The 20872-nt window shown below is 39.6% G+C and overlaps 1 protein-coding gene across 2 annotated transcripts in view; it reads right to left on the bottom strand.

Annotated features, from left to right (window-relative positions):
• The window catches only part of pknox2 (pbx/knotted 1 homeobox 2), a 73923-nt gene that overhangs the window by 17551 nt on the left and 35500 nt on the right, over nt 1–20872 (bottom strand). Inside the window, exons 3-5 of one of the 2 annotated variants that reach the window (XM_053331453.1) lie at nt 20228–20337; nt 17223–17359; nt 15105–15116 (exon numbers count right to left, since the gene is read on the bottom strand). In XM_053331453.1, the coding sequence (XP_053187428.1) occupies nt 15105–15116; nt 17223–17359; nt 20228–20317 (239 nt within the window). In that variant the 5' untranslated portion in view covers nt 20318–20337. Of the gene's footprint in view, nt 1–15104; nt 15117–17222; nt 17360–20227; nt 20338–20872 lie in introns of those variants that run through there. The other variant, XM_053331452.1, reaches the window with a different exon arrangement.

Genomic DNA, 20872 nt, shown 5'->3' with positions numbered 1-20872 from the left:
GTTAAAAGTCTCAGTGTTGTTGTACTGTACTGTATATAGGCACTCATGGAATGCCTCTTTTCCAATCAAATGACTCAGTTAGAACTAACTGTTGTATAAAGTATGAGAAGAACTTGGATAGGAGATTGACTAATAATAAAAAGTTTTGGTAGATTTGAATATTTGTGCCCAAGAAGAGAAGTATTTGATAGTCATGAACTCCTCTCTCCCTTCCAATTGTTTTTCTTAACTCTGCCTCTCCACACTCTCACTCACTGTCCTTTGTGTCACCTTTGACTTGGAGGAAACCCCGTGGAACTTCTCAAAATATGTCCCAGTCAAATTAATTATGATGGGGATTCGGGACTCTTGGCAGTATGTTATATAACGCTTGTAAGCTGCTTACTGGCGGCACATATTTCATTATTTTTTACATCCAGTGGCTTTAGATGTACTGCATATTAGGAAGGCATCTCTAACATTTAAAACAGCAACAAGCAATGATGGAGGATGAATTCATGTTAGGCATATAGTAATTTTAAGATGTGAAATAAAAGATACAGTCATGCAAACGCTGCTCAGAGCTAAATGGCACATATAGTCCTGCCGTCTTCATAAAATGTAAAAAACATTATTTCCTAATCTGATTCTGGGTGAAATGAAAGCCCCTGTGTGTGGAATTTCAATGTGATTATAACATCTTTCATTAGCATCTTGTATTCTGATTGCACAAGTTTTGTATTTGTAGAGAAAAAAAATTACACAATCACAGTGAAGATTGGTGCAGTCTACAGTGTGTCTGGCTTTCATCTCGTTTAAGTGTCCCTGGGTCAGATCAGTGGAGGGAGGGAGGGAGGGGAGGGGAGGGGAGGGGGTGCATCGCTGTCAGCCACACTGTGTGTATTTTGATACCAGGACTACAGGGGTGCCAATGTCGCTCCACTTGTTGTTTTCTCACCTATCATAGAGCGCAGGAGTCATTTTATGTTCTGCACACCCTCTGTGTGATGGCTTATGGGCAGTCTGAGGTCACTCTCCCACCTGTGGTTCGGTTCATTTGATCCACATTGTTTCTAGTGCGGTTCATGTTCAGACTGACTTATTATAAATGTTTCATGATGATTATATATACGGTGATATGGACTGACTGGTAACTCATTCAAAGTGTTGGTGATGTTATCTCTATCATGAACACTACATGCACACTTAGAGAAATTAAATTCCATTAACTAACAGCCATGTAGTGGTTTTCTGTCTGTATGTTTTTATGAAGCTCATGAAGAAATAACTGATCATCAACTGGTCATCTTTATCCTGATTAACACACTCATTTGGTAGAGCCAGTCCTTCTTCAATATTAGGTGGCAAAATGTTCATAGTCTGAGGTGGCAGGTTATGTGGATATATCGATATAGAATTTACCTGAAAAAGGCTGCTGTTTGCTTCCTATTTCCAACTATGAGTGTGATGTTTTCAACAATCAGTTGGGGCAATTAAAAAACAAAACAACTTAACTATGATTGTTGTGGTGTTAACTATTGTCAAGATGATGAACATTGCCTAAGTTAAAGGAAGTAGTAAGTTTTTTATACCACATTTCAAATAACCTTATTTTAACCCAAACCATGATCTTTCCCTAACACTGACCAAGTAGTTTCTGTGTCTAATTCTAACTGCGCTGTCACACCATAAATGGTAAATAGGAGGAAATTGATATTCATACACTGTTGGCACAGCCATCAGGAGCTATTTCAGGTTAAGTACCTTTCCCAAAAACACATCAACATGTGGATTGGAGGAGCCAGGAATCAAACCGCCGATCTTCCGATTAGTGGACGCTCTACCTCCCACAGCCACCACCATAAAACATCACTATTGTTTAACAGTGATTTGTAACGGTTTTGGAAAGCTGCCGATAGAGGTGAACATTTTAAAAAACACTCCTATGATTCATTCTGGAGTCCATGAGGATGTGTTGGGTGAAGCAGATGTCACTAAATTATTTTATATAAGCATATATACTGTACACTGTTTATATAGCTTGTTCATATAATCTTTCCTGATCAGCAAATGGATTTAATATTAAGTATTAAATTCATGTTAAAAACCCCTACAGTATATCATAAAGATCTGTTGTTGTTCAATTTTGCTTTCACACCACACGCACACCACACCAAATGAAATGGGCACAAACAGTAGCGCTGAACTGAACCTGAACCAAAGAGATTAGGTGTGAAAACCACCTTAAATACTCGTTTGAGAGCTTCAGTTCACTATTCTTCACCACTTTGTGTTTCTTTGATAGTAGTAACACAGCAGGTAATGATTCCAAAAGGCTTCTGACTGAACCAAGACCAGCACGATTAAATATGTGATTGCCCTCTCTCTCCTTACTGTTGAGGTGCCATTGAGCAAAGTGCTTAACTACCCCCAAAAAAGGGAATTCACTCTCATTCTCAATCAATGTTGGATAATACAGATAAAATACAATAAGTTACATTCATTTTTGTAAGTACAGGTACTATTTTTCTCATGTTTTTATTTCACACTGTCATTGTCGTGGCAGTGCATGTGCTTGTGTGTGTATGTGTGTGTATGTGTGTGTGTGTGTGTGTGTGTGTGTGTGTGCGTGGTGCATACACATGTATTGCAGGGGACTGCACTGGCATGGAGGCAGGCTGGGCCTCTGCTCAGGCTCTAACCCATGACTCTCATTTGCAGCCTTTAATAGTCATCTATATTATACTCTAATCTGCCTGATCCCAATTTAATGCTGCTCTCTCAGCCAGACGTGGCAGGAATACTAAACGGGGGGGGGGGGGGGGGGGGGGGGTCACGTGCACAGTGGAGAGCCTCTGCCTTTTCTGTTTAATGTCTGCTTGTGGCGAGGTGGGGAGGAATCTGGGTGGGGGTGAAGGAGAGGGAGAAGGGGGGTTTAACTGAGAGCAAACAGGGGACTCACAGCACTGCAGATGGTGTCTTAACTTATTTACTCTTACATTCACTCTGTTATTTTTATTTCAGAAAATGATTAATTCAACCAATAGGGTGTGCTAATTCAACCTCTTTTTTCCAAGTGTGTTAATATCCATAAAAAAGAGGAAGAATAAGACACATCAGTCTACTGGTGTTAACAAAATACCTCTTTGTTTAACTGTTGACTTGCTTTATAAGCATCACAAAGGAATAGAAAGACATAGCCTAACTAACACATCTATTAACAGACATCTGCTGCCAAGGAGATGTGGCACTGCAGGGCCTAAGGACCCAGGGGCATTGTGGGTAGGCATACAGAGTACACAACACCTTTAATGCCTGTTAAATACATAGACATCTGTGTGTTTGGAAGAACAAACACAAATAGCCAAGCTATAAACAAAACAAATGCTGCAATTAAAGGTGATAATCCACATGATGGTAAAATGCTTTATGTGTGTCGAAGAAAAGAAAAACTGTTTCATGAATCATACAACCCTTAAAAAGACTATCAAACTATGTCTAGGATTCATTATACACACATGTGATGTTTAAATGTAGAAAACATTATAATGCTACTCTCATGTACAGTATAACTGTTACCCATGAGCAAAATGATTTTTGTTTTCTTTTTATTATAATGGCATATTTTTCATCATTCGGTTATAGCAACATGTCACTCTATTCACTGTAATACAACACCTTCTCATTATTTCACAAAATGAACGTAGTTGATTAAAACAAGAAAACCTTTCCTGTTATAGCAGGAAGTCTACTTCAACTCATAAACCAACAGTCAAGGAGCCCAAATGAACACTAAAGTATGTTTATCTTTTATTCCTCCTGTTCATACTGACCATTGGAACATCCTTTCATAATACACTTACAATGGAAGTGATGGAGGACTAAATCCACAGTCCTCCTTCTGTATAAACATGGATTTAAAAGTAGATCTGAAGCTAATATGAAGCTTCAGCGTCCAAATGAGTCAAATCTTCATCTTCTATGTTTCAACGTTACAGTGTTTTTAGTGGCAAAGTCTTTTTGTTACTATACTTCCACCACAGCTCAACAGAGAAACACTAAGAGGGAATTAGATGCTAAAAAGACTGTAAATGTGTCAGATATCACTTGATATGACTAACTCACACTGCTGAAGCTCAATAGAAGCTTCACATATTAAATGAGTGTGTGGACACACTGTGGATTTTGTCCTCCATCACTTCCATTGAAAGCACATTTTAAGGAGATATTGTACAGTATGAACAGGAGGAATGATTACAGAGAGGAAAACCTCTTTACTGTTCACTGTTACTTTAAGACAGTCTTAGTGTTAACCTATCATTTCATATGGTTTGATTAATCATCCATTATTTATCTACACCATATTGTCCTGTGCAGAATGAGAGTGGACGACAGGCTGGACACATCTAGACAGGTCACCAGTTAGTGCTTTTAGTTCACACTATCGGGAGGGGGCAGTGAGAGTCTTTACTATTGCACATCATTACTGCAGTATTTGAACACTGCACTAGCTGACACTGAATTGACAATTAGATATCTAATCTGACACCGAATCCATTGACAACAATGACACATGGGAGCACATAAGGATACAAAAGCAGCTCACAGCCATAAAAACATAAAAACATCCTGCCACATAACTACATGTATCATGTTTTGTGATTGATTTATGCTACAGTGTCTCTTCAGGCATTGACTGATCTTAACTTTTCTTTTGTTAACATAGAACATTAAAATGTTTCTTATAAAAGTTGAATAACTTGGTACAGTATGTGCAGTAGAAATAACAGGAAATATGTCATTACATTTTTTTCATAAAGCGTTTTTCATAGGCAACACACTGGCATATTATCTTTGGAATAACTCAGTAAACTATATCAGATGACAGTCATTCAGTAATGGCTCTGCCTCTCATGTCTTTGCCACTCTACTGTATAACTGAATGAAAATGGAAATGACCATTATAAGTAAAGCTTATAGAGGCAACCAGCTGTATGAAAGCTCTTTGTTTTCAGCCCATCATTCCGTTCTGATGTTATTTATTGTAATTTCATGTGACATTTACATCTGAGATCTGAGAGTAAAACAGATACTAGTCTGTGTTTGACTATAATTGCAGATTGTGGTGCAAACACGACTCTTTTCAGTGAATCCAAACTGGTAAATCTGTTGCTACATTTCTCAGTACAGTATGTCTCTATAATTCGTTTATACATTTACTGTAAGTCAAATTCTTAAATCCAACAGAAATGATTATTCACTGAACAGTTACAGCTAACAATACAGCTTCTGTAAGTGACAATCTCATTAGTCAGATACATTCTTTACATTCTGTCTCTCTCTCTTACTTAAGCAGAAACAATAAAGTGTGTGTTGTGTAATGACACTGAGTCTATTTCACATTCAGATACAGTAAACTGAAACTACATTTGTTCAGCAGACTTGACTTGATCTGACGTGTAATTTTATCTAGACAGCAACAGCTTTTTATACTGTAGCTTGATGTGGATCAATTTGCATGTAATATATTTGCATTTCTTTATTTCTGCTGCAGTTTATTTCATTGCTTTCCTCATTTATAGATGTGTCAACAAAACTTTCATGAGCTCTTCATGAAAATGGCATGAAGAGCCATGAAAACAAAAATTCTTTTGGTTTGGTGTTTTTGGCAAAACTGGTGATGTTAAGCTTTGATTGAGTTATTATACTCCAAAAAAACTAAAAAGGAGGATCATTATGTTGTGTTCTCTCTCGATAGTGAATGTTCAGCAGTTATGTTCAAGATCATTATTGTTTTCTGAGATTAGAGTCTGTGTTAGGAATTGGAAGCTTTGTTGTCACTTGTGCTCTGTGGCTAAAAGGCTAAAGCTATCAAGGCAATCAGCGTTTGCATGTAGAAACATCTATCCTTGATGACGTACCATTGCGCACAGTTGGACCTTGCCAACTTAGAGCGGGGTAAAATCACCACCCTTTGGCTTTTTCTATGACCTTTACACAGGAAGTTAGGATTAAGGTAGATGGGGTGTGAAGAGGCATGCATTTTTATGAAAGTGAACATAGCTGCATGTGTCTGCTTGTGTGTGTGTGAGTCCATGGTCACGTGATGTGTGTTTTCCAGTCTCCCACTATACCTCCTCCAACCATCCAAAGCACCCCCCACCCCCACCATGTTGGCTGCCAGAAGCGGCAGGTTCTGCAGTGCAACGGAGTGGAGATTGCCGGCTGGGGGATCATTACAAGCGCCATAAAAGAGCGATTTACAGGACGGCCAGTGAGTGGAGTCAGCACGGTCCCCCACCCTCTAGCACTGCACCGTGCTGGGTCACCAGTGAAAAGCCCAAAACGGAGAATCAGAGGCCTGCGGGGTACTTGATGACTTAAACATGAAGGTGAGAGACGTGGCAGCTCTACTGGCATCTGGTTTAGAGTAGGAGAGTCAGACACTGGGGAAGGAAACAAGGTGCTACTTGATTTCTCATGTTTGATCAGTGCACCTGTAAAGATAAAACATGGCAACAATTACCAAAATTCTGCATCTGAATTAATAGCTGAATGGATCTTCTGCTCAGATATGTTTTCAGCCAAATATTGATTCTGAGGTCAGAAATGAACATTCAATCTTCACTTTTGGTCCCAGCTGTTGAAATGAGGCTTGAACATGGCCTATCTCACTGTCAATCAACATATTAATAGCCCTGGTTGTTACAAGTAAATAAGTGCATGGATGTAACAAAGGTTATGATATTGTAACTATAGTTCTATAAGCACACACAGAGCCCTCTGCTGGTCTTTGTGGGTAATACTCTCCTCCGATCACACGCATGCAACTCCACTTCCTCTCTCCTGAACTGTTTCCAAATCTGCCGAACCACCTTGGGGTACAACACCCACTCATCTGCCAGAGGGCCACCTCTCAACATGAGGTTGGCGCCCCTGTTTCCTGGACCAGGAATGTAAAGGGCTCTCAGACACAGGAGGCCCACAACCGCCTGGAGTTTGAGGAGGTTGATGTGTTGGTTTTGACCTGAAGGCCACACACCACCACCTATTGCCCTCTCTAGACAGGTTCACAATGACAGGTGATGCTCTGGGTAATGCAGGTTGTCTTGCACTGACTGAGGTGTGCTTGTGCTCCTTGCATCCAAGCACAGGCTGGCAAATTATGTGTAGGAGCTCTAGTGGAACAACTGGATTGCCCACCACCATGAGCCTGAACACCTGCATGACAGTAAAAGCTATCATTGCTGCTTCCCGATGCAGGCCATCTGTCTGGGTTCCAACCGAATGGTCCGCAGACTGACTGAGTCTAACACGACTCCAAGATAAATGGAGTGGCTGGTGGGTGCTCTTCTTCCAGTCAATGGCAAAACCTAACCACACTAGGTGCAGTTCCAACTTGGCTGAGAAGCAAATGACCCATTCTGTAGACTTGGCCATGTCTTTTAAGTAAAAGAAGACTCTCATGTCCCGGTCACACGGCGTCTGCTGTGCTGCATCCGCATGCTGAGTATGTATAGGATATGCCAGGGAGTAGCTAAACAATAGCCTATTGTAGTTGTACTATCCCTTGAAAGGTGAAACGCAGGAACATCCTGTGTAGTGCTCATATATGGGCTCAGTGCTGAGCTTTTTTCAGCTAGCACAGCCTGCAGCTGAATGAGGCTGCACACCATCTATTACCCTTACTTTCTGCACTATACAGGAAATCATTGAGAACTTAAGTTGGAGATGGATTGCTGAAAGTTGGTGATATTGCAGACACAGATGAGATGTTGGTGGTGGTGGTGGCTGCGTCTCTGCGTGGTCTCATTCAAGACACTTGAAGCAGAATAGAAACACGTCCATTGCGGTAATGAGATTGGGGCACAATGAGCAGGAATGAGTGACTATGATCAGAGCTGAAGCTTTTGTACTGTGTCAATCACATTTAATCAGTAGGCATGTCCTGATTAGCCATCTACAACCACATTTCAATGGGTGGAGCCTGTGTGAGATAGAACTGCTTTCGTATGGCAACCAAGCAAAATGGGTGCATCAAAGTTGTGTGATTTCAGAAGATGCAGGGAAGAATTCACATATTGGTTCTGATGTTTTAGTAAGCTATTCTCATTGAAGGTGTTGATTCTTGAGGGACTTGGTTTGACTTGAGTCATGCCGGAAATTAGTTTGTTGTACTTTATCAATACCTTCCTGCTATTAATTGTTCATAAGGCTGTAGTAAGGGTATGGTTGGTCAGATTCACCTCACAGATTTTACTTTTCACAGGCTGCAACAGTCTTTAGAATGCATATAACAACATTTTCTCTCCTAAATCCTACTGTATATATAGTCCATGATAAATCTTGAACACAGATTTTCATATGAGATATATCTTCATTCTCAAATAGTCTTAGTGCTATGAAAAACACAACGTACAACACATCCATATTTGAAGCTAAATAAGAGGCTTTCAGAGGATGATAAAAAAGAAGTAGTGCTCAGATTCAGGAGTGAGAGCTCAGAAATATTTGAGCATCTGAAGTACAGTTTCATCCCATGTGTGAGAACAGCAACTGAACAGACCTCGTGGGGAGATCTTTTTTGTCAACTGCTGTTTCCAAGGTCAAGAATTAACTTTCAATCTTAGCTGGAAATATCTTTCAAATTTGAGTTTCACCCCCACCCCCCCCCCCCAAAAAAACCCCCCAAAAAACTGGAGTTTCCTCCTGACAATGAGGAATGTTAAACCTGTGCGAACAGAGCTATGCATGAAAACAAGCTCAAATCAAAGCAGCGCAGTCATCTAAGGAACAAGTCATGTTTGCCTGCTTTCACGAATAATCTGGCAGGCCACCAAGGGGGTACAGAAAGGTGGGGGTGGGGTTTAAAGGGATGTGTTTATGTGAATGTGTGTGTGAGCTCGAGAGAGAGAGAGAGAGACATGGAGGACTCTCTCTCTCTCAGCTCCCCACTGTTTGCCAGCCTAATCAGGCCTGCTGTACCCCCGTATATTAGAAGCCAGTTTGCAGTGGAGTCCTGCTGCGTTTGCTCCCGACAAGGCCCCTGTTTCCCCAGGCTACATGTCTGAAGCACACTCTGTGTAACTGTGTGTGTGCGGGATTGGGGAACCCACACAAACACACACACATACTGTACACATTTGCACACACACTCTTGACAAAAAGAACCCCCGGCACTATCTGAATAAACCCTGTCTCCTTTTTCTCTACTTTTCAAACTCCCCTTTTCATCCTCATGTCTGGTCCTGAACTTCACTTGGGGTTTTGTGTTTCTCTCAGGCTTCCTGAACCAAAACCTCTCTCCCATCACCAACCACAACCCAAAATACAGACTGAGTCCACAGCTGCCTCTGTGGATTTCTGGCTGAAATCCACAGCAGATGTATACAGATGGGAGTATGAAATGCTGTTTTTTCTCTTGCCAGAGAGAACACCATCCTCACTTTAACTCACGCTCTTGGCCTGGTGTTAAATGAGTGCATGATGTTATGAAAGAAGTTATAAAAAATACACAGACACTACATTCTGCATCTAGCAATACTTCTTAAAATAACAATGAAATAAAGAAGCTCAGCCTATGTGGATGACTGTTGTTGTCTATCCAGAGGGCATTACTTGACAGCTGTGAAGCACCAATCATGTTCTATTCTCCTCTACGCTCGCTGTAGGCCACTCTTGTGCCAGGAAAGAAAAGATAACACGGATTGTGAAGTTGAGTAAAAAACAAAAAAAGAAAATTGTGGACTTCCTTTCTCATCCAAAGTCAAGCGGTGAGGAAACCCATAAAAACGGGTATCTGAAAGAAACAGCCAATAAAACCACTTGAGCTTTGACACAGTTTCCTGCATTCAGCGGCGGCTGAACACCAACACACGCTGACCCGCTAAATGGAGGAGGCACGGCCTGTTTTAAGCCCGTCAGACAGCGATAGTCTCCGCGCCGCTGGAAAAGCCGCACAGTGGTCGAGGATGCATTGATGCATTGTGGCAGTGAGGATAAACAGACTTTATGGTGCATTACAGAGGCAGACAAACACACGGGCGGGCACAGACGTTGCCGTCGGATGTGTCAAATTAAAAACACCCCCTCCCGTCGAGTGCGACACGAGAGGTGTTCAAGTCTTCATTTCTTTCATGCCATTAACGACAAGTGCATATAGGACCATAAAATTCCTGTATCTCACGGTGTTGGGCAGCTGTCAGCATGACGGCATGTTAACCTCCCCACAAACACACACACAAACCCTTAAATCCAGTCTCAATGCAAAATACCCAGGCTGACCAGCATGAGAGAGGCTTTCAGCAAAGACCCACTATGGAGGGGAGGGAATGATAATATGCACCATACAGGGCTTTGCACTGCAACACTGGCATCTTTGTAAAAGGATCCTACCACTGTCAAAACACAGAATAAATCCAATTGAAAATGTTTTCTTACTTTCTCTTCCTACAAGTGTTAAAATGTAGTGAATGTGGCTCTTACTGTGTGCAGCATATGTGTAATAGTGCCTGTGAGGACTTCTGGGAAACACAGTGTTCTTACTCCTTATCATGTATTCCCTAAGTTCTCTACAGTACATGTAAAGCAAGAGCGCAGTTAACTCAAGCAAAACTCATAAAAGTGTGACCTTAAAGCAGCGTGTTCCATAAACACACAACTCATCTACCCGACTTGTTTCCATGCATAACAAGGACATTTCTGTTTTAAAAAAGAAAAGAAAGGACAATTATGATGTCTCTTTCAATTAAGTGCATGTCTCCATCTCTAAGTCGAATCAGCGGTGGCGCGCTACATCCGCAACCTGAAAAACAAAAGCCTTACCGGCTTTTTAATAAGATGCAGAGAATCCAGAAGGATCTTTATAGTAAATGCCACAACTCATTAGGCTAATTACCCTATCACACATTTACTCCGCTGCTAATAACAAAGTAGGCAGAGAGAGACAGAGAGAGGCAGAGAGGAAACCACACATCTCCTCATAAAGTTGGCATTCTAGCAATTAGTGAAAAGAAACATTAAAGCCCACACAGACTTCCTGAGCAAAATAATTAAAGAAAAATGGCGGAGATGCTGATTCTCGTCACTTTTCTCTCTTTTTTTTCTAAGTACACTCCCCCCCCCCCATGAGCACTGTGCAGAGGCAGGAACGCTGTCGGATCAGACTTCTATTAAAATAAGAGTGCTATTTGTGTCTTTTTGCATAATTTGACTCACTGTGGGAGATGGTGACTTGTGAAGTCAAATTTAATTGCATTTATAACAAGGTATCAAGGTACGTTTAGTCATTAGCTCTTTGCATGGGTAAAATCATTCCAAAAAAAAATTCAAATGTGCTTTTTCGTCCTCTGCATACAGAAGCAGCGAGCATTTCACTTAAGAGTTACAAATAATCATATTTTAACAGCACAGGCTGGTGAATCCTCAGCTCTTGGTGCTCCCTGAGCTCCAAACAACCTTTGACCACAACATTTTAATTGGCCATCATTCGCATTTACACACTCAGTTAGCTCTATATTCTCTGTAGCACTATTTAACCAGCAAAGTTTCCATCACACTTTATTCTCTTCCTTTGTGCCTCTGTTTGGTTACATAAAGACATGCTGTTTCATGTGATGATGCACAGCTATACTTGCCTGTAAAACTAAATGATAGGAACCTTGATCCTCTTTAAAGGACAACAGATAGATAATTGGTGCTTTTACAACTGTCCCCCACTTAATGATAATAAAACTGCAGTTACATCTGAATGATCTGAAATAAAGTAACACTTATTTTACTGTAAAGGATATGTGCAAATATACACAGTCACTGCTTAGCATTAAAGAGCAATGAGAGCACAGTGTTGTTTGACCTGAGAGAATCTCTTATTTAAAGGAGGAAATAGTAGCAAGTACATTGTAGTAAATAGAATCTGTGTGTTAGTTTGCTTATCTTAGGTTAGACTGGGAGCAGGTCAAACAGCTAGCTTGGTTCAGTCTAAAGTGAAGTTTAGCTGTGTAAACATAGTTGAATCTACCATACGGGCAATCTGTGCCCAGGGGCCCTTGAGTGAAAAGCGGCCCTCAATGGCCCCGGCTCTGTTTTTTTTCCTTTGTGTGCTCTCTTTTTTTCCCTTTTTACTTCTTTTTGTCAGGCTCCATAGAAATATGACACAAGGATTGACCCATTCTTTTGATATTCATAATTATTGTCGCCGTTGGAGATGTATGTCTGAAAAAAAATATGAAGTGACAAGGTTTCCAACTGGCAGCAATGTTATCCAATTGGAAAAAAAAAGACTTAATTTTCAAGACAATGAAGTCACACGATTTACTGTTTTATATGTCGATTTGATGGCTGGGCGAGTGATGATTGGTTAGCAGGCCACATCACACTCTGGTTAGGTCATATTAATGAGTGTGTAAAGCGGACAGCGCCAGTAGTAACCCAGTCTCCAGGGGCTCCAAGGGGTCCTAATCCAGCCCTGGATAATAGAAATATATGTGTGCACCCACCAAGATGAAACTCCCTAAAACCACAAATTGTTATTTCAACATTTTTGTAGTAAAAATCTATTATTTAGTTAGTTTAAAGGAGCAGTGTGTAGGAAATAGTTGCATCTAGTGAATACACCTCCCCCTCCCCTTCCAGGTATGTAGGAGAGCCTATAGTGGCTGTTAAACTTGAGAAAAACGTGAAAAGCCTTCTATAGAGCCAGAGTGTTTTGTTTTTTTCCCCATTGTGGGCTTCTGTAGAAACATGGTGGTACAACATGTTCGGCTATGTGGAAGAGGATCCACTTTTTGTGTAGATATAAAGAGCTCATTCTAATGTAACACAAACACATTCATCATTACTTTCAGGTTTTCAAGTTCATTCTGCTAAAGTAGATGCCACTAAATTGTACACACTGTACCTTTAAGAGGTGATTGATTTTTTTTACCCCACTCTGGAAACAAACCACGCCCATAACTGCAGCTCCATACTTTAAAGATAAGACAAGATGAGAAAAATCTTACCATATATTTGTCCATCTCTCAATACTCTGTGACATTATTCCTACTGAGGGTGTAAACTTTAAGATATATCAGACTCTAGATACACACACAATGCTCATCAGTATAGGATTAATTCATAATTGACTGCTAGATTATTGTTTTTCATGGAATTTGCAAACAATTATTCTTTAACAGAGAAGACATGATTCATGTGACTCTGAGAAATAGAAAAGAGAAGAAAAAAAACAAAAAAAAAACAAATCCTGACCTACTCCTTTAATCTATGCATTGACTGAGCCACTACAGTTAGTAAGTCACTTATACTACATTGCTTTTAGCACCTGGTTCCACACTAACAATAAAAGCTGCTGCAATAGCTCTTCCACTGTGCATGTTACAAACTGTTTTACATTAATTAACGTAGGAATGCACTCAAGAACACAGATCCCAGCTCTTATAGAGGCACTCCAATCAAGAAACTAATGAAGTACATTAGGGTTATTAACATTAATGTATTCTCTATAGAATACAGCTTTCAAAATAAACTCATCAGTCAGTATACTGCATGTCATCACTACAGAGATTCTGGTTGTGTTTGGCTCATACTGTACGCTCCTTTTGTTTCCTGTGTATGTGGTTTAAGGGGAGGAAGAGGAGTAAAGTAGAAACCTATGTGAAAGTAGAAGAAGGGCTGATAAGAACTAAACCCCCCCCCAACCACCACCACCACCACTAACACCCAGAGCTGCTCCAAACATGGCTGCTCACATCAAAGGCAGCCTTGTATCTCAGAGGAGATGCTGAGGACTTTACAGCAGCACGCCTCAGGCCTGAGCACGGGGGCTCACACCTACTCAGACAGCGGTGGCGGATACCCGCCGGTGGGACCCGAGGAGCCGGGACAGAAGGCTCAACGCAGTCTGCAGTGTCATCATTACAGGACAGACGTTGTGGGCTCGTCTCTCCTTTTGGCTCAACAATTCTAGTGAGTTGTTGGTGCGCTCGCCTACATCAGTAGATCACCCAGCTCGATTAAAAATGTCTGTATTTTGAATAATTTACTTCATAAATAGATAATACAAGCTCATTATAAGGGTGCATCAATATTCTAGTGATAAGCTGTGAGAGGAGTGAGGTGGGGTTTCTTTTTTTCCTATAACTGGTGTTTTGGGTTTCACCCAGCAGTGATTTTGCTTCTTGTTTTCTACACCTAACAAGGTGGTGCCTCTGAGGGGCTTCTACATGGTAAATAAAAGCAGAAAATTTGGAACAAATGTCTTTGGGGTGATCTGTAAACATCCTAAAACAAGAGTGGCAAAAAAAAGGCAAAAAGCTTATCTACAGTTCAGTGTGGAAATTGTGTTTTTGACAGTGCTTTTTTTCTGAGAGCTTACTGCAAATTAATTTGAAAGTCTTAATGAAATGTGGTGCAAATGATAATACATTTGTTATCTGTGTTATTTTGACCAGTAACTTAAGAAGAAAAGAGGTGAGAAGAAACATTCAAATAACAGACATGATTGAGAAGATATAGAAGAGTTAAAAGTGACAAATCACAGAAAGACCACTCAGTGCAAGTTGGTAAAAGTGAGTTTTTTGTAGCGATTTAAAGGAAAGCTGTTCCAGAGTTTTGCTTTAACAGCAAATACACAGTTTGTTCAGGACTGCTAGCAGAGTTGTTCCAGGCATGTCCAAACTGTTCCATTAAGGTTCGTGTGCCTGCAGGTATTTGAGAGCACACGATTCGACATATCAACCGTCTGAAGACTGAGATCAGCTGATTTAATGAGCCTGGTGTGCTCCTGCTTGGTTGGAATAAAAACCTGCAGCCACATGAACTCTTTATGGAATAGTTTGGACATGTCTGTGTTAGTGGATCTGAGATTGCGTACATATGAGCTAAGAGCTCATAAATGTACATGGTGTGCTTTAAAAGTAAAGAGTAAAGAAATGAGGATTATTTGAAATCTTCTACACCCCTTTCCATATCTGATGGTTTCAATATGTTCATTTTGACCCCCTACTCCCCTCCCACACTAGTTCATTTCTATATTGTGTTATTACCTACACCAAGAAGGATACTTGCAGCAAACTAGTAGTTTCATTCCAAAATTAGGTTTCTACCTTTTGAAGAGTGATGCTTACCTTTGAAAATGACTGTTGGCGTGAAAGAGAAATAAATTACGTTTTACAATTAAAGTTAGGAGTCATGCTGAGACTTTACACAGAACAACTATTGCCTGATTAATTTCAAGAAGCATTTTTACAACATTGCGTGGTTTAAATGTACTTTGTGTTTTGTTTTTTTTGTCTACAGCTCCATGGTGCAATGACTGAAAAACATTTGAAAGTCATTCAATCATCCATTCATTCCGTTTACGCATTCACAGATTCACTCATTGTCTCATCTTAATAATCAAAGCCAAAAGGGGCAAGAGCCTATCATAGTGTACACCGCAGTCAGAGAAACAGCCTGTCTATTGCCCGTATATCAAATGCTTATTTTAAAGTCAATTTATTAAAGTCAAAGACGAGGAAATGGAGGGTGCTTCTGCTCGGCTTTGATGAGTGAAAGCATTTACTGAAGGTGCTCTCCGGTTTATGAGCGATACTAAGTGAAAAGTGAAGGAGGCACCTTTCAAGTACAATTTTCAAACGCTTTATGTCATAGCTGGTTTAAGGGAGCGCATTAAAAACAACACAAGTGCTTTTGGCCTTCATCTGGAAGCAGCACATCAAGTCAATTTAGTACAATTTCTTCCAGCCAGCAGGGTGCAAGAGAGAACATGCAGTAATTATTTCACAGGAAGAAAAAGTGAAGGGAAGAGTGGTGCACACTGCTGGAGCTACTTTTAACAAAGTTTGAGCCGAATAATGATATTATTTACCAAAAGGCAAAGTAATTATATAATATAATTATATATAAATAGTTGTAAAAGTAAACTGCTGTTTCATTTAGTCAGTGCTCTGTGCTCTATGAGAACTATTTTGGAGTACAGACTTTTGTATCTTTCATTTAAGACAGACATGTAACTCCTTTTATACAAGCCTGTCTCCTTGAAATTACTACTAAATAGATTATCTTAAAACATTTTCAGAAGAAAAAAGAAAAGATTGTCATTGAACATTTAACTCATAAATTCAGTATCAACGTTTATGCAACTTGCCAGATGCACTGTAATAAAATGTTCTCATTATGTGGACAGAAAATGTCATTCAGTCTGCATTATGTTTCCTTCTAAATGAATTTGCTGTTAGTGGTTTATATAAATGTAACTTGTAGGAGACAGATGGGATTACATTTGGGTCATAATAGCTGAACAAAATCTCACAAGAATAAAAAAGAAATAAGAAAACAAAGTACGATTGAAGTAGATTGAAAGTAAGAAAATAAGTTGAAGTCAGAAAAATACATCAAAACTATACAAGAGTGACTCTAAATTGCCTGTAGGTGTGAATGTGAGTGTCTACTATATCATTGGCTCCAGCTCACCCACCCATGACCCTCTGGATAAACAGTATACAAAATGAATGAATGAATGAATGAATGAATGAATGAATGATGTGATCAGGATTTCTTGAATGTTTCACTTCAGTTCTGACATTAAGCTTTCATGTGGGCAGGTGTTACAGGGCTGCACCTCCATTAGCTAATTACTTTTGGAAGGTACTTAAGTTGTTACTTACAGTCACTGCATTTAACCCATCCTGAGTATTAGGAGCAGTGGGCAGCTAATATGCAGCACAGGAGAATGACAGGAGAATGAACCTAACATACATGCTGACCATTGAACCACCATGCTGCCCCAGGTGGCATAGGTCAGTGGTATAAAAGTGCAAGAAGTACCATGCATTGAATTATTTCCCCCCTCCAACTTCTTCTGTTTCTTGTAACTTGCACTCCAAGTAGAAAGTAAGAGCAATTTAAATTTCATATTAATACTGTAGGTTAGTACTAGTAATTATAAATAATGTATTTAAATGAATTTAAAGAATATGGCAGGACTGGACCTTTGAAATTGAAAAATTCTGAACTGAAAATGAAAAAAATAACCACTAAAGAGAGAAAAGTGAGACTATTATAATAAAATGTAGCACTCTAACTTTTGCCTTTCGAGGTATTTTTCCTTTTTTTGTTTCAATTTTATTTTTATTTACCCTAAATTCATTTTTTGTGTTTGATTCTTGTGAGATTTTTTTTCAATCATGATGAAACAAATGAAGTCCCACAGATACATTATTGCTGTAAGACACTGAACTTACCTGTAAACAGCCCTCTTGTCAGACTCAAGCTGGGCCTGGGGGTCAAGGGTCACACTGACAGAGGTATTTCCTGCTGCAGAGGCTGCTGGGATATGGACCTGTGGGGTCTTAGTGTTCTGCTGAGTGGTGCCCGTCATCTGAGGGTACAAAAGATTACAAACCAAATGAATTCAACTAAAGCTGCTCTCAGCTGTAAACAACTGTAAACCAGGCTGAATATGAATCGCCTATCACATGAAAACAACCGGCTTCTCAATCATGCACATTCCTCACATTCTACTTGTCATGAGCTTGCAGCTGTTTGTGAGGACTAAGTCAATTTTTAATCACTTTTCTAAAGCAATAAGGTGCAACATGCATCTGATGCTGACAGACTACAAATGAGGATGTAGCTGGAATGAATCATTGTTGCTTGACAGGTCAGCAGCCTTGTAATGAAGCTGTTAAGCAAAATGAATGAGATCGGAAAGATTCAGTAATTGAACAAGGAACGCTCAGGTCATATATAGATTCCTGTTAACGGATAAATATTCAATTAGTTTTTAGCAATTGAACAGTGCCACTTGAGTGAGTGTGTTCACACCTGAGTTATCAGTGGCCAGCCTGTACTGAGATTACCTTCCTGCTGGCAGAATACATATTCCATTCATCTGCTGTGAATACCAGCGAGGAAATGGAATCATTAGAGAATGTTGCTTGTTTCTTTTTGGTGTTATTTATCCTGTGGTGTGGGGCAAGAGAATGACATGCTTTATGAACACGATCCGTTGTCTTCTTCATCCTTTTTACCCCACTTTCCTTTCTCTCTGAGGAAATGAGTGTAACAACCCCCAACCCGCTGCCCCCCCTGCTTTTTTTTTTTTTTAAGTGAGGGTGGGGTGGAAGGAAGCTTCAAGTCTTAATCCCAGCACCAAATGGGAAATAAATTAGCTTCTTCACACTTAACTAGCTCTCATTTGCATTTGCCGAGCACGCAGACTGCTGCAGCTCGGGAGCTCTCCCCTGGCACTAATCCTCTGGGCGAAAGCAGACAGAGGTGGTGTGGACGAAGGAGGAGGTGGAAGGACGGTCGGTTCAACCTGCTCTGTCCTACCCTAACCCCCCCCCCCCCCATGCCCTCCTCAGCGGGGTGGCCTGTAGCGTTAGACAAAGCCCGGGTCTGCAGTAGGGCTCCATTAATTACACTGACCCGTTGGTGGCATCACGTGTTGTGTTGAACACTGCAGGCAGGAGCACGACCTTTATTCCTCCACTTTGTTCAGTTAAACTCTCTGACATACGGTGTGTATCACTCCTGCACTCAATGTCTTAATTATGAAGTGCAAGTCAACCTGATAAATAATCATTTAAATATTCCTACAGACATTAAGACTTTATGTTTTACATTATAATATTACTGTACCATGTGATATTTGATTCTATTGTTACTCTCTCAGTCTCACTGGTGGTTTATAGTGACGTGAAGATGTTTATCTCATACTATTACAATAATATTCCTGTATACACTAAGATATAATGTTTGATATCACTGTACCTTATGTTGTGTCACTGTACCATTCCTACAATATTACTAAAATATTCTCAATGGCTTCATTTGCATTAGTTGTGGTTACTGGTTGTTTATGGTGAAAGTATGTTAATCTAATGCTATTATAGTAATATTCCTACAGACATTAAGACATTGTGTTTTATATTATAATATTACTGTACCTTATGATATTTTAATAATAATAATAATAATGATAATGAAGCATTTATTTAAAGGCACCTTTCAAAGCACTCAAGGACACTTTACAAGGCACATATAACGCACATTTTACTCTATTTTCTCTCATTCTCAGTAGCTGTTTAAAGTAACAAGATGTTCATCTCATGCTAGAAGACACTAAGATGTTATGTTTGATGTTATGTTGTTACTCTTAAAGTATCACTCTCTTAAGGTATTACTATGATATTCTCATTGAGTTCATTTGCATTACGGTAAAGGGTAATTTTTATTGAATTACTGAATTAATTTTATTCAAAATTGACACAACAGTATTCTTGTACTAATAATAATATACAGAGTAATAAAATTAATTAAAATAAACAATCTCTAAATACTGTATACAATAAACTCTTTAACCATACGTTGTGATTAATGATAGTTTATGGTGAAAAAATGTTTATCTCTTGCTATTACAGTAATATTCCTCTAGCCACTTTTAGTGTGTTGTTGTTTATAATGACTTCATTGTAACGAGTTTCACAGTGTATAAGTCCTTTATTATCTCCTATATATACATTCCTAGACTCCACAGTGCTATGTGTAAATAGAATTATGATTATCATGAGATTACTGATTTAAAGCACACTTCAAATTTGAGGTGTTTTCTTCTAACGATAAATAATCATGACGAAATAAGCAACGATCAAAGATTGAGATTTGAGGACGAAGCTAATCTGCTTCTAATAAACAGCTGTGACGTTGTTAAGATTGCTGAATTCTGATTGGTGCACAGAAATAGATCACATCCCCTACTATATCTCCAGCTGAGCCTTGCCCACTTCACAGCAGTAGAGCAGAGATACCATTAATACAGAAATCTGTCTGATTTGGTTGCTTATAGTCAGGATCTCTGCACATTTTTTAAGAACTAATTTAATGACTTTTAAGACCTTTTTAAAACATCTTAAAGGAAATAATAAAACTATTGCAGAGACATAATAATGCAAAAGCAGGATTTTACTGTTGTAGTGGGTTGAGCTCATTTGGATTAATTTATATAGGACTGTAACTAATGACTAGTTTCATTATAGTTCCACCTACTGATTACTTTTACTTTAATGAGATGATCGGTTATGTAAAACAAATTAGAAAGTAATGATAATAATGATAAATAACATGAACTGAACAAATATAATTATGCTCATTCATTCTGCCCCAGCTAACATCAAATGTAATACCTTAACTCCAGACATTTCTACACATGTCAAAAACCAAATGTAAGACATTTAACCCTAACCTGTTGGCTCTCCTGGTACGATGGTGGAGGAACGCTCTGGGTGGTGGCCATCATTGTCACTGCAGGTGCTGGGGACACATGTTGCATCATGGGATTGCTTCACATTGAGACTGGGGGAGGGGGGTGGGGGGGGGGGGGACAGAAAGAAGAAAAAAAAGAGGAAATGAATCAAGTGAAAGTAGTGATTGTAAATTCTATTACAGCAGCAGCCACCAGGTGCTGCTATGATTAAATAATAGATGTAATTTTCATGCAGCATCTCGCTCTCTTCTACTCTCTAACAATTCTTTTCCCTCTTCGTCATTAACTAATTCATTTCTTTGCCTCTGCATGTGTTGCGTGGAGCTGATGTGTTAATATTGAGTGATCTCACAATGCCTTTAAGAAAATAAAAGAGTCATGAAGCTTTTCACAGAAATACTTTACATACCAGCAGCTTCATAAAAACATTCCAAAACAAACCCGACTACTTGTTTACCAATTACAGACTACCATGCCTGTTTGCTAATTACAGTTGGCTTTAAAGCAACGCATGGTAGCGGAGTCACCTTGGTCGTCTCTATGTGTCTGCTGCTGGTGTTGTTGTTGCGCTGTTACCAAGCCAATCAAGAGGTCTAATTAGGGCTCTTGTCACTGGGCTAATTG

Source organism: Scomber japonicus, chromosome 13, assembly GCF_027409825.1.
Source record: "Scomber japonicus isolate fScoJap1 chromosome 13, fScoJap1.pri, whole genome shotgun sequence".
In the NCBI taxonomy this organism is placed as follows: domain Eukaryota; kingdom Metazoa; phylum Chordata; class Actinopteri; order Scombriformes; family Scombridae; genus Scomber; species Scomber japonicus.
The sequence above is the reverse complement of the archived record's forward strand: the minus strand, read 5'-3'. Positions and strand labels throughout refer to the sequence as shown.